Source organism: Camelus dromedarius, chromosome 3 (assembly GCF_036321535.1).
Source record: "Camelus dromedarius isolate mCamDro1 chromosome 3, mCamDro1.pat, whole genome shotgun sequence".
NCBI classification, from domain to species: Eukaryota; Metazoa; Chordata; class Mammalia; order Artiodactyla; family Camelidae; genus Camelus; species Camelus dromedarius.
This window is the reverse complement of record NC_087438.1, coordinates 104595369-104610285: the sequence shown is the minus strand read 5'-3', so window position 1 is coordinate 104610285 and position 14917 is coordinate 104595369. Positions and strand designations below refer to the sequence as shown.

The 14917-nt window shown below is 38.9% G+C and overlaps 1 protein-coding gene across 2 annotated transcripts in view; it reads left to right on the top strand.

Moving 5' to 3' along the window:
- HTR4 (5-hydroxytryptamine receptor 4) overlaps positions 1-14917 on the top strand; it is a 371144-nt gene that overhangs the window by 310880 nt on the left and 45347 nt on the right. For both annotated transcript variants that reach the window (XM_010989466.3, XM_010989465.3), the window contains exons 11-13: positions 4713-4866; positions 5818-5859; positions 8407-8975. In XM_010989466.3, the coding sequence (XP_010987768.1) occupies positions 4713-4866; positions 5818-5859; positions 8407-8975 (765 nt within the window). The remainder of the gene's footprint in view (positions 1-4712; positions 4867-5817; positions 5860-8406; positions 8976-14917) is intronic.

The following is a 14917-nucleotide window of genomic DNA, read 5'->3' as shown; positions in this document are numbered from 1 at the left end:
GATAGTAATGAGATTAACATCCTGGCCCTTGAGTCAGGCTGCCTGGGCTGGATCCCAGCTTGTTTCTTACCACTTGTGGGATGTTGGACAAATCCTGACATTTCTCTGTTTGTTTCCTCATCTGTGAAATGGGTGCATTTAGAATTCCTGTTTCAAAAGTATTTGTGAGGACTAAATGAGATAATACAAGTAGAGCTCTTAATAAATAAATGGAGAGTTGCTCTTTATTAACTTAAGCAGCACATTTTGCCTAAACTCCAAAGAACTTGCAGATTTAACTAACTACTTTTGTCTATTAGTGTCTTATGTGTGTTTTGGGGATGGTTCATAATGCAACAAATATATTTGTTATTAGCATGGATAATATAATCCAAATATAGATATTAAAAAGCAACTATGGTAGGTAAAAATGAAATTATCCCATTTCTGTCTGATCCTCGATCTATAGACAAAAGCTAGAACTTTAAGGAAGCTCCATTAGTTAACATTGAGACTCAATATTTATTAATCTTTTTACTCAGTGATATTTACTTTCACATACTTTAGATTCTTGAATGCAGCCTTCAAGAGAATGTCTACTTTTTTTTTTTTTTTTTAGATTCTTTGCTAGAAAGCAAAGATTAGAAAGATATGAGGAAAGAAATTAGAAGGACATTAGGTGGCTTATTTATGGCAGCTGTTTCAGAGGTGCCAAGGCCTTGGACCCATAAAGTCAAGTGAATGCTCTAATTTGAGCTCCAGATAAAAACCTTATATTCTCGACACCATGCTGCTTGAAAATCATATTATGTTTATTATAAGACATGGCACCAGACTGAAGATGTAGAGGAGAATATTTAAGTAAAAACACATATGGAGACACAAGTTGGTATTTTTCTTATTCATCTTTCCCTATCATTCACAATTCAATCATTCTAATAAATAAAGAGTATAAAATTATTTTTTCCCCTATTGCTAATTGTTAAAGTAGAAAATAAAGGATTTTTTCCCAGGCTTGCCCAACCACCCTATATTATGCAAGAGTAACTTTCTAAGCTGTCTGTGCAGGAAACCATGGCTGTGTCCCACCTTAGCCACCTGGGGAATGAGCTGTTCATGCAACTTTATTCCAGGCATTCATTGTCCAGGACACAAACTTTGTACGTAAATGTGTACGGGATTGGTAGAATGTGTATCCATCCCCCTTAAAGTTGAACTTTAGAAGGAAACCTGTCACCACTATTTATTTCTCTGTAGAAGCAGCTTCTGGTAGCCTAGGGTAATGCAAATTAAAGTACAGAACATTTAGGCAGCAGAAATTGGGGAGATCTTATTTCCCACAGGATGTTCATCTTGCCATGGGAATCAGACAATCACCCTGGCCAAGCTAGACTGAGAAAGAAAGGCTTTTATAACAATATTAAGAACATGAGTATAACCATATATTCAAAGTCCTCTTCTGTAGATTCTATGGTCTTCCCAATATAATCGTCTAAATATCTACATCCACTTATGGAAATCGGAGAAAGTCTTCATCTTTCTTCCTCAGACGTACCTTTCGTCCTGCAAGATGTTTAATTTGGCTTTGTCTTTTTGAACTTTTGGATTTATATGAGACTGGAGATCCAACCAAAATTCCTAAAGGCTTGTCTTTACCCAATGTCTTGGCACCATTTCCAAACCTCAAAAACTATAAATTGTACAAATTATTCAGCAAAAATAGGGCAGCGTCTGTTGTTCACTTATCCTTTGATTGACTTCTTTGGGTTGGTAAATGAAAGGATGCTATGGTTTGAGCTATGATCTGGAGGTATATTGAATAAAAACAAAGATATTCTTACTTAGAACTAAGCCTCTATGAAAGACCTGGCATTCAAAACCATTTTTACTGAGGCAAGATTCTTTGGTTGCAAGTAATCAAGACCGCCTTTAGCCAACTCTGTTAGCTTTTGTGAAAGCTGTATTAACAAAGCACCACAAACTATGTGGCTTAGAACAACAGGATATTTATTATCTCACATTTGTGGAGGCTAGAAGTCTGAAATCAAGGTGTCAGCAGGGCCCTGCTCCCTCTGAACCTGTATGAAAAGGATTCTTCCTTGCCTCTTCCTGGCACCAGGTGGTTTTTCTGGCAATCTTTGGTGTTCCTTGGGTTGTAGAAACCCCATTTCAACCTTCCATCTTCATATGGCCATCTTCTCTTTGAGCATATCTGTCTATGTCTAAATTTATTTTTATAAGGACATCAGTCATATTGGATTACGGCCCACTGAATAGCCTCATTTTAATTTTATTCCCTCTCCAAAGATCCTGTTTCCGAATAAGGTCATATTCCAAGGCACTGACGGTTTGGGCTTTAACATGTCTTTTGGGGAAGGGAACGCAGTTCAGCCCCTAACATCAACTTCAGCAAAAAAGGAATACAATGGGAATACAATATGAGATGGCTTATTTAATCAGAGGAAGAGCTGTAGAATGAGGACCCAAAGCAGCAAGACCATGGCTGCCCAAAGATTCAAGGAGCAGGAGCCACGCTCAGCCCCACTAAGAAGCTACTGTGAGGACAGAGGGGCCTCTGCCAACTTTCTCGTGTTTGCATCATTCTGCATGACATTTAGAGTCCCAGGAGAGTCTGATTGGGTCACTCCCTGGCTGGAAAAGTCAGGGTCCCATGATTTACTTTCCCAACCACACAGATGGCAACAGAGAAGAGATTATTCCCAAGGATTTGGGATGCTCTGACCAAGAGAAAGGAGGAGGAGGATGCTAAATGTACAAAATCTAATCTATGTCCTCTAGCAGGAAGTGAGGAAAGGATATTTTCATATACTCCAGATTCGTCATCTCTGTTAATAAACATGATAATTATTAATGTAGCCATTCAGAAAAATGTGCCACTGTGATACAATTTGCCTTTCTTACAAGTCAGGGGTGTGGAAGGAATTCCAGCTATTCATGATTATATCCATTACTGACTTATATTTAGTTAGATTTGGCTACCATGTCAGTTTTACAGATAGAGAAAATGAGTTCCTAAGTAAGTTCCTCTCCCATTCTTTGGTCTGTTGTCCTTTACACTCTGGACATCCCACGTCTTGCTGGCCGCAGGAAGCTCTCCGGCACAGTGTGGCCAGCTGCTCCTTGATGCCTTGCGGGGAAAGGTATTGTTCTCCCCTCCCTGCTCCTGAGGCACTCTCTTCTTATGCTCCAACACGGAGCTCTCCTCATCCTACCCTCTCTCCCAACTCATCCTACCTCCACTGCTTCAAAGAATATAATCGTTGTATGTGTTATGCTCTGAATTAAGAAAAGAAGAGGTGGGAAAAATTAGCAAAATGAACTGCATAAAATGAGGAATGTAAGGGAGTGGCTCATCATTAAATAGTATAAAATCTTAAAGACTAGACTTAGCCTGCAGGCTCTTTTTGCACTTTTGCTTTGACTCTTCCAAAGACAGAAGCTGATAGACCTACCGTGGTATTTTGCCTTTTGTCAAATGCCAGGAACTTCCTGGGCATGGAAGCAGTGGTCTCCAAGACTGAAATAACATACAAGAAGCAGTCTGGGAGTTAGAGACAAGATCATTGAGTAGGGCAAGTTGCACCTCTGTGTAGAGGTAAGAAGAAAGCTAGTACCGTAGGCAAAATCTGGGTTGAAGAAAGGGTCCCATGAGGAAGATCAGACCCTGATAAAGGGGAATGAGGTTGGTGGTCTCTGCCAGTAAGTAGAAAATGATAGACCAGTAAACACTCAGAATTTTACATTCTTGGCATCAGAGAAACAAATGTTTCAGCCCATAAGTAACAGATGTCAATTCTGTTCATGGCTCATAAGCCAAACCAATTACTTGCCCCCACTCAACCACAAGGAGGTCAGGAAGTGCATGTGCCCAAAAGGGAGAACTGCACACACTTAGCAAACAGCAGGAATGACTTCCACTTGTCAAAATGCAAACTCCAGGTCCCCCCCCCCCAGTAGACTCTAATTCAGGGGATCCTTGCTATTTAAGTAAGTCCCCTCAGGTGAGTGATGCAGGGGAGAAGGGTAGAATCTCTGGACCACAATTTAAGGGACACTGACTGAGAGCATCACCTCAGTATAGGTAGGTGACCAAGAGGATGGGGACAAGTCTGAGATACTGTTCTTAGAGCTCAGATGTAGGGCCAAACCTGGGTCACCTCCAGTTGTTGTTCAAGAGGACTACAGCTGTCTGGACACTGAGGCCCAGAGGGCTGGACAGGAGCTTCTAAAATGCCCAGGCATGAGGATAGTGTTGAATCTATGCCTGAAACAGAGCAGACCCTCAGGTGTATGTCGAGCTCCTCAGGTACTGGGTGGGCAAGAGGGATATGGGGCCAACACCTGGCAATGGTCTCATATGTGTGATCTAAAGTTTAAATTTACAGTAACGGAAACTCATCGGCCAACATAACGTTTTATTGTACAATTGTTTTTTCTTTCCTCTGTTCGTTGCCCACTTCTCTCTCCTTTTTCCTCCCCGTCCTCTGCTACCCACTCACCTCTCTTTCCCCCCACTGTTTTCTCTTTTCTTCTTTCCTTATTTTTATTCTCTATTTCCCATCTAATTTTCCTCTTTCCCCAATATTTCCTCTTCTTTTCTCCCTTCTCCTCCCTACTTCTTCTCCCCTCTTCTCTCTCATCATTTGTGTTCCCCTCCTTCTCCCTCATCTCGTCCTCTCCCGTGGCACCCACCCGCTCTCTTCTCTCTCCAGGTATTATGCCATCTGCTGCCAACCCTTGGTCTATAGGAACAAGATGACCCCTCTGCGCATCGCGTTAATGCTGGGAGGCTGCTGGGTCATCCCCATGTTTATCTCTTTTCTCCCTATCATGCAAGGCTGGAATAACATTGGCATACTTGATTTGGTGAGTACCTATAAAAAGCCCACTGGTTTACAGTCTTACTATGTTTGTTTGCTTGAGATTCTAATAAACAAACAATGTCAGATTGAGTGATTATTCTAAGAAAGGTTCTGATAGTGGTCTGAGTAACAGGCAATAACAACAACAAAAAAAGGCAGGCTAACATTTTTAAAAGCTTACTGTATGTCAGAAAATACACTAAGTACATACATTCCTGACAACATCTCTTTGGGGAAATTATAATAATTTCCCCTCGTTTCACAGATGAGAAAACTCAGGCTTAAAAAAGGTGCAGTGACATGCCCAATGTCATACAGCTAGTGAATAACAGAACAGGCATTCAGAGTTTAGCAGGCAAGCCTCCAGAGCCTGAGGTATGTGATGTGCCCCAAGAGGCCTTCATCCCGTTTCATGCTGTGACTCTGTAAGGCTTACAGTGACCTACGGAAAACCTATCATGGGGGTAGGGGCTTCCAGAGAATGAAGGGAGCCCTGGGCGAGGAGTTGAGAGAGCTGGACCCGGAGCCCAGCTCCTTCACTGACCCACTCACTAAAGGGTCTGTGATGGGAAGAGCCATTGGTCCTCATTGGGGAACAGTGTCTTCCAGAGGGGCAAGAGAGCAGCACGTAGCTCAGTGCCAGGCATCTGCCAGCCCCTGTCCAGATGCTCTTTTAAGAGTCGTCCAGCTCTGACATACTGTATTTGTAATACCAGATTTGTAACAAAGATCGAAAGCTATGGTCTGGATCCACTAGGAGGGATATATATTCCCTAAAGAAGTTGTCAGGCAGTCATTTTAAAATGGATCCCAGGACGGTGTCAAGGTAGGAAGGGGAATGGGAAGGAGAGATTGAGAGTGAGCTCCGGCCCAGGAGGACCAGTCAGAGTAGGAGCTGCCCCTTCTTCTCTCCACCCCATTCCTAGCCCCTAATCTTGCCTTATTCTTTGTCCAGGGAAGGATATCCAAACCAAGACTGGGCCAGGATTTGCATGTGGTATGTCAGAACAAGAGTGCCTTGGGCTTCTGAAGGAAATGCTGGGGACAGAGGAGTGGAGAAGTGAAAGGGGATCCGTACAAGGGAGACTGTATGGATATTTTCTTAACTACTATCCCTCTTCTTTCAGACTTTCAGTTTTAACATTCTTGGGGGAAATGAAATTCAAATTTCCAGCAGAATAATAATAATAATGGCCAACGATTGTTGAATACTTACTATGTGCTGAACCCCATGTTAGTATAATCATTAATCTCCCTCAGGCCTCACAACAGTGCTATGATGTAAATCCTGTCATTGTCCTCAGGAAACTGAGGATCAGAGAGGTTACGTTATTAGCTAAAGTAGGGAGCTAACTGGTAGGGAGTGGTGGTGACTGTATCTAAGCCCAGGCTTACTGGACTCCAGAGTCTGTGGTTTTATGTGTGTGCTAAACGTAATCCCTAACGGAGAAGACCTCTGGGAGTATAAGCTTCTGTGCATCAGAACTTGTAACAAGGGCCCAGCACTCTTACCCTCTGATGTAGAGTGTTCAAGGGAAATAACTAATAAATTATTTTCCTTTGTGAGAGTGAGATGGAAGCATCTCCTGTTTATTTCATATAACTGAGGAATGGGGCTTCTGCTTTCTATTAACATGCCTAGTATTTGCTCCATGGTATTGTAATTGCATTTCATATCTTTTCACTCATTTGCACGTGGCATCTGCCTAGAGAGAAGCTAGCATAACCTACGTGTTCACAATACATATACAGTCGATCCTCATTATTCACAGGAATTAGGTTCTATAAAGTTGCCACAAACACTGAATTGGCAAATCATGAATCTTTGCTCCTAGACAAGATACAGGCTTAGGTTCTCATCACTCTCTGGTTGTCAGCCAATCAATGTGTAATTTATGTTGCTTGTAAGAGAGGCCCATGAAATAGAAGGTGACAGAAAGGTTGAAAATAAAATAACGGAAAAAATATAATATCCAAACACTAATGGAAAGAAAGTTGGTGTAGCTGTACTGCTATCAGTGATAAAATAAATTTATGGCAAGTAATATTGAGATAGAAAGAGATTTTATAATGATGAAATTGTCAGTTCACTAAGAAGGTATACTGTTACCTTACAGTATACTGTAAGACAAGATAGTAAATGCACGCACAGTGAATGAAATGGTGTATTGTCTATCATACATGTTATTTATTTATATCTCTATTCATATGCATATTCACAGTGGTTGCAGGCTGACCTCAGGAAGGGAAGTGTCGTTGGGTTACACAGCCCTCTTCAGCCAAAGACTGTTCCTAGAGAAGGCTGATAACTAAAGAGTCATCAGCGGGCAGAGTTTATAGTTGAAAGAGAACTATTTCAGTTTTTAAGAGGGATCTAGTGTATCACAGTATCCAATACAAGTGAGGTTTAGTTCAAGAATGTAGTATAATCGAGGTAATTCTCTGTGTTAATAGAAGAAAGAAGGGAAAACTCACACGATCATCTCACTACTGCCAAAAATACATTGACAAAATTCAATATCCAGTCATACTTTTAAAAAACTCTCATCAAACTAAGAACAGAGGGGTACATTCTTATATGAGAAGAAGGCATATTCTTCTCAAATAGAGGGCATTGACAAAAAACTTACAGCAAGTATCATACTTAATAGTAAAATGTTGAAAGTTCTCCTAAAACTGGGCCTATAACACTGGGGTCCACTATTACCAGTTTCATTCAATATTATACTGGAGGTCTTATCAAGTTCAATATGCAAGGAAAATGTTATTAAGATTGGAAAGCAAGAAATGAAATTGGCATGATTTGCAGATAACATGGATGTTCATGGAAAAAATTTATAATAGTCTAGAGATGAAATATTAGTTAGTGACTAATCTAACAGAATTGCTGGATACATAGCCAATATACAAAGAAAAATTTTCACTAAGTTCTATATACAACAGACAATTAGAAATAAGAATTTTAACATGGTAACATTTGCAATAGGATAAAAAAAATACTTAGAAATAAATCTAGCATAAGATGTTCAAGGCATTTACACAAAAATATAAAATATTACTGAAATAAATTTTAAAAGACTTAAGTAAAGGGAAAGAACTACCATGTTGTGAATTGGAAGACTTAACATTGCAAAGATACCAGTTTTCTTCAATCATTCTAACTCCAGTGAGAATCCCAGAAGATTTTTATGGAAATTGATAAGCTAGTTCTAAACTTTATATGGAAAATATGAAATATAAGAATAGCCAAAAGCATTTTCCTTTTCTGCCATCATGGTTTTGTGTGGCATAGGCTTATGAGAAGAAAAAGAAAAGCTTTGCTGATAAACCTTCTTCTTTCTTCCCTTTCCCTTCACCTTTGTCTTTTATTCATCCCTCCCTTTCCTTCTCTTTTCCTCTTCCCTCTTTTAACTTCTTTTTTTTTTTTTTATCATTTTCTCTTTCTTACAATTTTTCTCATTCCCTTCCTGCTGCTGCTGCTTCTTCACTTTTTCCTTCCCTATCTCCCTCCCTTCCTCATTCCCCCTCTCTCTGCAACTCTCAGATAGACAAAAGGAAGTTCAGCCACAACTCTAACTCCACGTACTGTGTCTTCATGGTCAACAAGCCCTACGCCATCACCTGCTCTGTGGTGGCCTTCTACATCCCGTTTCTCCTCATGGTGCTGGCCTACTGTCGCATCTATGTCACAGCCAAGGAGCATGCCCACCAGATCCAGATGTTACAGCGGGCAGGAGCCCCCTCAGAGGGCAGGCCCCAGCCGGCAGACCAGCACAGCACTCATCGCATGAGGACAGAGACCAAAGCAGCCAAGACGCTGTGCATCATCATGGGCTGCTTCTGCCTCTGCTGGGCTCCATTCTTTGTCACCAATATTGTGGATCCGTTCGTAGACTACACTGTCCCTGGGCAGGTGTGGACCGCATTCCTCTGGCTTGGCTACATCAATTCTGGGTTGAACCCCTTTCTCTACGCCTTTTTGAACAAGTCTTTTAGACGTGCCTTCCTCATCATCCTCTGCTGTGATGACGAGCGCTACCGCAGACCTTCCATCCTGGGCCAGACTGTCCCCTGCTCAACCACAACCATCAATGGATCCACACATGTGTTAAGGTGAGTGCTTCGGGGCTTGTTAGATTTTGTTCATTTGCATGACTGAGAAGAGGTAACTTTCCAGGTTTTTGTTTCCAGATGGGTTGTTCTTGAAAACGTGTGCAGTATTTTCAAAGATTAAAGAAAATTCTGCTATCTGGTAATAGAGTAGTGGGCAAGGGCTCAGCAGGCTCTGGGGGAGAATGGCCTCCATTCAAATTCAGCCCCCACAGTTCTTTGATCTTGGGCAAGTCATTTAACCATTCTGAACCTCAATTTCATTAAAAAATAAGAATCATAATCATGATTTCTACTTCATAGGGCATTTGTGTGCATCAGATTAGCTAAAGTGTGCAGAGCACATAGTTCAGAGTCTGACACCTAGAAAGAAGTTAGTAAATGTTACCCGCTCTTATTTATAGGTAGTATTTTAGGGTGCTGGTTGAAAGTGTGGTAAAATAGTCTTTATTTTCACTCTCAGTGACACTAATAATCATTTGTATAATTTTTCTTGGTTCTTTTTACTCTCTTCAGCTGTAAAAAAAAATGATAATAATAATATCCATCTTATAGAACTTTTATGACAGTTAAGCATAATGTATTACTATAGGGACTGACACATAGTAAGTGCTCATAATAATGTTTGAATATTAGTAGGAGTAGTAGAAATAGCATATAACCTGATACCCTAAGATGGCCATAAAATAACATGATAAACTAATTAAAACAAATACAGTGATAAACATGCAATAGTAATGCCCTTTGATAAATGGTATAATGGAAGTATACACAATGCAGAGTAGGGATGTGAGTAAGAAAGAAGCTGATTTGGCTACGGGAATCAGGGGAAACTTAACAGAACAGCATTTTATAAGAATTTGAGACTTAGAGGAGATATCCAGAAGGCATTCCAGGCAGAGAGAACAGCATGAGAAAGGAAATGGAGTGTGAAAGAGTTGTGGAAGGGTCAAGAGGTTTACCCAAGGTCACAGAGGTCGATGGAGGTGGGGGTAACTTTGGAGTTGAATTTCAACAGCTAGGTATGATGCCTCTTTTCGAGCCCTGAAAATTTTCTTGCTACCCTGGCTTAGTGTTGTTCTCAGCTGTAAAAAGCCATGTATGATAAATAAATTCATCCTGTAGCAAAGATGAATTATCATTGATGTTTTTTCCTTTGTCCTGAGAGGCACCGAAATTTCCAAAGAACAGTTCCTTCTTTGAGACAAGCATTTAATTTTTCCGATGATGACGGTATTCACCTGTTCCAGCAACTGAAAATTGGGGCCTTTTCATTTGTAGGTATGAGAAAAGGGGAAGAAAAAATAGGAATTGTCATGAAATATATAAGTGCTTTGTCTCAGAGGCTGCTCAGAAGCATGAATTCAGTTTTCTGCTGTCATTGTGGGCTGTCTTGTAGCTAAAGCCTAGTATGATGTCGAGATTCTAGCTGGTAGAAGGACCTCAGAGGATACTCCTGTAGGCTGGTATTCTTTCTTAATTATTATGCCTTAATGAGTGTCACAGAAAGGATCCAACGGTTAAGTAAAATGTGTGTACAAGAACTTCTGTGTGGGTGCCAGGTAGTTTTTAGCTATTTAAGCTCAGCAGTAGCCTGAGTACAGGCTGTCAACTACTCACAACCAGAGTATGCTCCAGCAGTGCACTTACTAAGTCAGTTGTTTAGAACTGGGTGCCTTTTCCCATAAAAATAGTCATAGAAAGAGTTCAGGGTTTCTAGGTCAGCCTATGAGATCTATTTTACTAATACTGTACTATTTTATCCCTGTTGCTTTTGGAAACCTGCAACATGAATTGTTAAGCAGAGGCAGCAGTTTAGAGATGGCTTATGCGACTCTCCATACTTTATTCCTTACATTTACTTTTTCCTGGGATCATGAAAAGTGCAAGAAGTTGGTCTGAGGTATTGTTCTGTGGGCCAAAAAATCGTGTAAGAGTGGGAGTAGCCTATAGAGAAAAGAGGAAACTGTTTAAACCCTGTATCCAGTAGAGCGTTAGCCTTGCGAGGGCAGGAATCCTGTGTTTTTTTCATTGCTGTGTAACAAATATCCACTATGTTGTCCAATGTATCATAGGAACTTAAACTCATGATGAATAAATTAATACATCATAAAATTAATCCTTTAGATCAAATTGTTTTAATCTAAAACAATCTAAGAAAAATTTGTCTTTCTTAAAAATCCCACAAATAGGACATCAGCAAATTCAGATGAAATAATTAAATATAAAACCAAAACAATGAAAAGTAAAATCAGCTTTTATCCTTCTAGCCCTACCCTTGAGAAACAACAATTAGTACTTATCTGGTGATCTTTTCTGTGCACTTACAAACATTCATAAAAACATTAAAATTCGTAGTTTTTCTCCCTTTATTTTACTTAAACAGGGCCATTCTCTATGTACTTTCTGCGCCTTGCTTTTTATCCCTAACATGCGTTTTAGAGATCATCCCACCTTAGAACATATAGATCTAACTCATTCTTTTTAACTGTTCCATAATCTTCTGTACTAAAAATACATATTAAAATGTATTTAATTATTTCCCATTTGTGGGTATGTAGGTGTCTCCAATCTTTTGCTATTACATACTGCACTATTTTTAATACCCTGGAACACATTTCATTGTGCATATGCCAGTATTTCTTTCAAATAGCTACCCAAAGTGAATTGCTCTGTTGACATGTATGTGCATTTAAAAATGTTATGTTAACCATAAAATTGACCTCCCAGAGCTCCATAACGATTTGCATTCTCATCAGCAGGGTGTGAGAGTGTCTGCTACTTCTTCCCCTCACCAACACTGGATATTATGCATCTTCTATTAATATGCTAATTTAAAATATACTCTTTCATTTAATTTGCATTTTCCAGATGAATTGATAGATTGAACCGCTTTTAAATTAGTTATTGACTTCACCTTCATATGTTTGGTGCTTATCTGACAACTTTGTTTTATTTTTCTGATTAATTTCTAGTTGTTCTTTATTTTATTCTGAATATTAATCCTTTGTTATATAATTTGCAAATACATTTCCCCATCTTCTGCTTGGTTTTGAACTTTGGTTAACTTTTGCCTTATAGAAGTTTCAAACTTTGAGAACACTTTTCTTATTTGACCTCTTAAAATCGACCCACCTTCCTTCTTGAAGTATTTCCCACATTAATTTTCCTAGACACCATACTTGTCTGGTTTTCCTCCTAATTCGCTAGAGCTCTTTCTTAGTATCCTTTACAGGTTCTTTCTCCTCTATCTGGCCTCTGAATGTTGGAGTTTTTGGGACTTTGTTCCTGATACTCTTGTCAAACTACATTTTCACTTTGTGTGTCTTAATCATCAGTAGCTTTAAATACAATCATCATGGTATCAACTCTCTTTAATTGGTATCTCCAGGTCATAGCTGTCCTCTGAGCTCCAGGCCACCAGATCTAACTTGCTTCTTTGACAACTCCATTTAGTGCCTCTTTGGAATGTCAGATTTAGTGCATCCAAAACAGAGTTCCATATCCTGCACCCCAACCACAAACTTCCTAAGTCTTCCCTATCTCCATAAGTAGAACCGTCACCTATACTATGTTCCTAAAACCAGACACTTTTTGTGGCTCTGAGGGAAAACTAACATTAGAAGGCAGACTTAAAGATTTTTAAAAAGGAAAACCAATCAGCTGATATTGAAAATAATGGAGTTAAATCAAAATAATGTAAAATTCAGCCGTAGGGGCAAAACGTAAATCACAGTCCAGCTCAATCTTGTCCAGCCCACTTAGAGTCAGGGTTAGGGTACCACTTCTCATGTTTATTTTGACTCTTTGGATACATTTGGTAAGAAATTTATCAGTCTGTCAACTTTTCCATCCTGCTCATTTTCTCTGTCTTGTCTACAAACTGTGAAGATCAGTAACTTGTTCAAATTTAGTCATTTTAAATTTCTTTTCTACAAAGGAACTAAGGTTAAATCAGATGGGACTATTCTTAGTAATTTCATGTTGACTCCTATCCTTGGGTATTCACTGACTATTCAAAGAAATAATCAGTTTAATAGAAGCTCACCTTAGGATTGATATTAAACTCTTCCTTCTATAGAAAACACTCTTTTCACATTTTCTTACTTGGGTCATCTGTTCTTTTCTACTTCCTCTGAATGGCAATGGCCTGTTTACAGTACTATTTTTCATGGCATTTTGCTGCTTTAGACTACAGAATTCCTCATTTAATTCCTATAAGGCCAATTATTCCTTGGTAGAAATGATGACTTTCTCTTCTCTATGTACCAAATAGTCCCTCACGTAGTGTCTGCAAAATAGTGGCTTATCACATGATCAGCACATTTTTGCTGGTGAAATATCTTCATGATTATCTTCAGGTTTATGAAGGATTCAAATGCTCAAAATGAAAATTATCTACTTTTAAAAATAATCTTCCCTGAGACTCTAAAAAGTATAGTCTACAACCCAAGAATCACACTGGGGAGAGCCAGATCATGGCAGCACACTGAGACTGTGGGATTTTTTTCTCTTACAGTGTTCTTGAGAAAATGAAATTGTACTTTTCCACATTGAATTAAAAATGAGCCAGTCTTGCTTCAGTGGTTTAGAATAGTATATTTACAGTGCTTGGCCCTATCCTCATAGCCCTTTGATTTACAGAATATTTTATTATTAAACAAGCAAATGGGTAGCCAATGAAATAAAATATGCTTTTGCAAGACATTTTTAGAGGACTTTGATCACTCAGATTGTATGAACTGATGTACATAGTGGCAGAGATGCCTGCAATTGTGTTTAGTTGTTTTCTGTTGGATAGTTAGTTGTCTTTTGGGGGAATGTCCAGTCCACAATCGAAATAGAAGTGAAGGTACCATTTGATTGGTTGATGAAATAGTTTGTCCAGATATTACATTACATAGCCTTTAAAAAATAGTTTCCAAATATGAATCATTGTCATATAAATTTTTCTTGGGGCAACTTTAACTTGTATGCACACATATATAAGAAAGAGGCATAATGTCAGCATGTGCAATGGATTCGAACAGCTTCATCCTGTGTGTGAACTGATTCTCAGTGAATATGGAGCCAGCTTCTCTCTCCTTGTCACAGCCTGATTCTGTAGCTGTGTTGTCCACATCTGCCAATATCTCTTAGTCTTACAGAAGTCACTTTCACCACTCTAGGAAACTCACATCAAACATAACGGCAGAAAAGGGAAGGAATAATCTAATGAGAAAACATTGGCTACATTTCTACTCAAATCAGGAATAAGACAAGGATGCCTTGTCACCTCTACTGTTCAGCATTGTATGTACAAAATCCAAATGACAAAAAGAAGAAACATGAGGTATAAAAATTAGTAGGGGAAAAAAGAGCATTTAGGGCATTCAGGTTACCTAAGTGTCCATCAATAGATGCATGGATAAAGAAGATATGGTGTGTATACACACACACACACACAAACACACACACACACACACACACACACACAAAATAGAATATTACTCAGCCACAAAAAATAATGAAATAAAGCTATTTTCAGCAGCATGGATGGACCCAGAGATTATCATACTAAGTGAAGTAAGTCATACAGAGAAAGACAAATATCATACGATAATGCTTATGTGCAGAATCTAAAAAAATGATACAAAGGAACTTATTTACAAAACAGAAATAGATTCACAGACATAGAAAATAAATTTATAGTTACCAAAGGGGAAAGGGTTGGGGGAGGGATAAATTAGGAGTTTGATATTAACATATACACTACTGTATATAAAACAGATAACCAACAAGGACCTAATGTATAGCGCAGGGAACTAGACTCAATATCTTGTAATAACCTATAATGGAAAATAATCTGAAAAAGAATATATATATACACACACACACATATATATACACATACATTCTTATATATGTTTTATATATATATATCAACTATACTTCAAGTTTTAAAA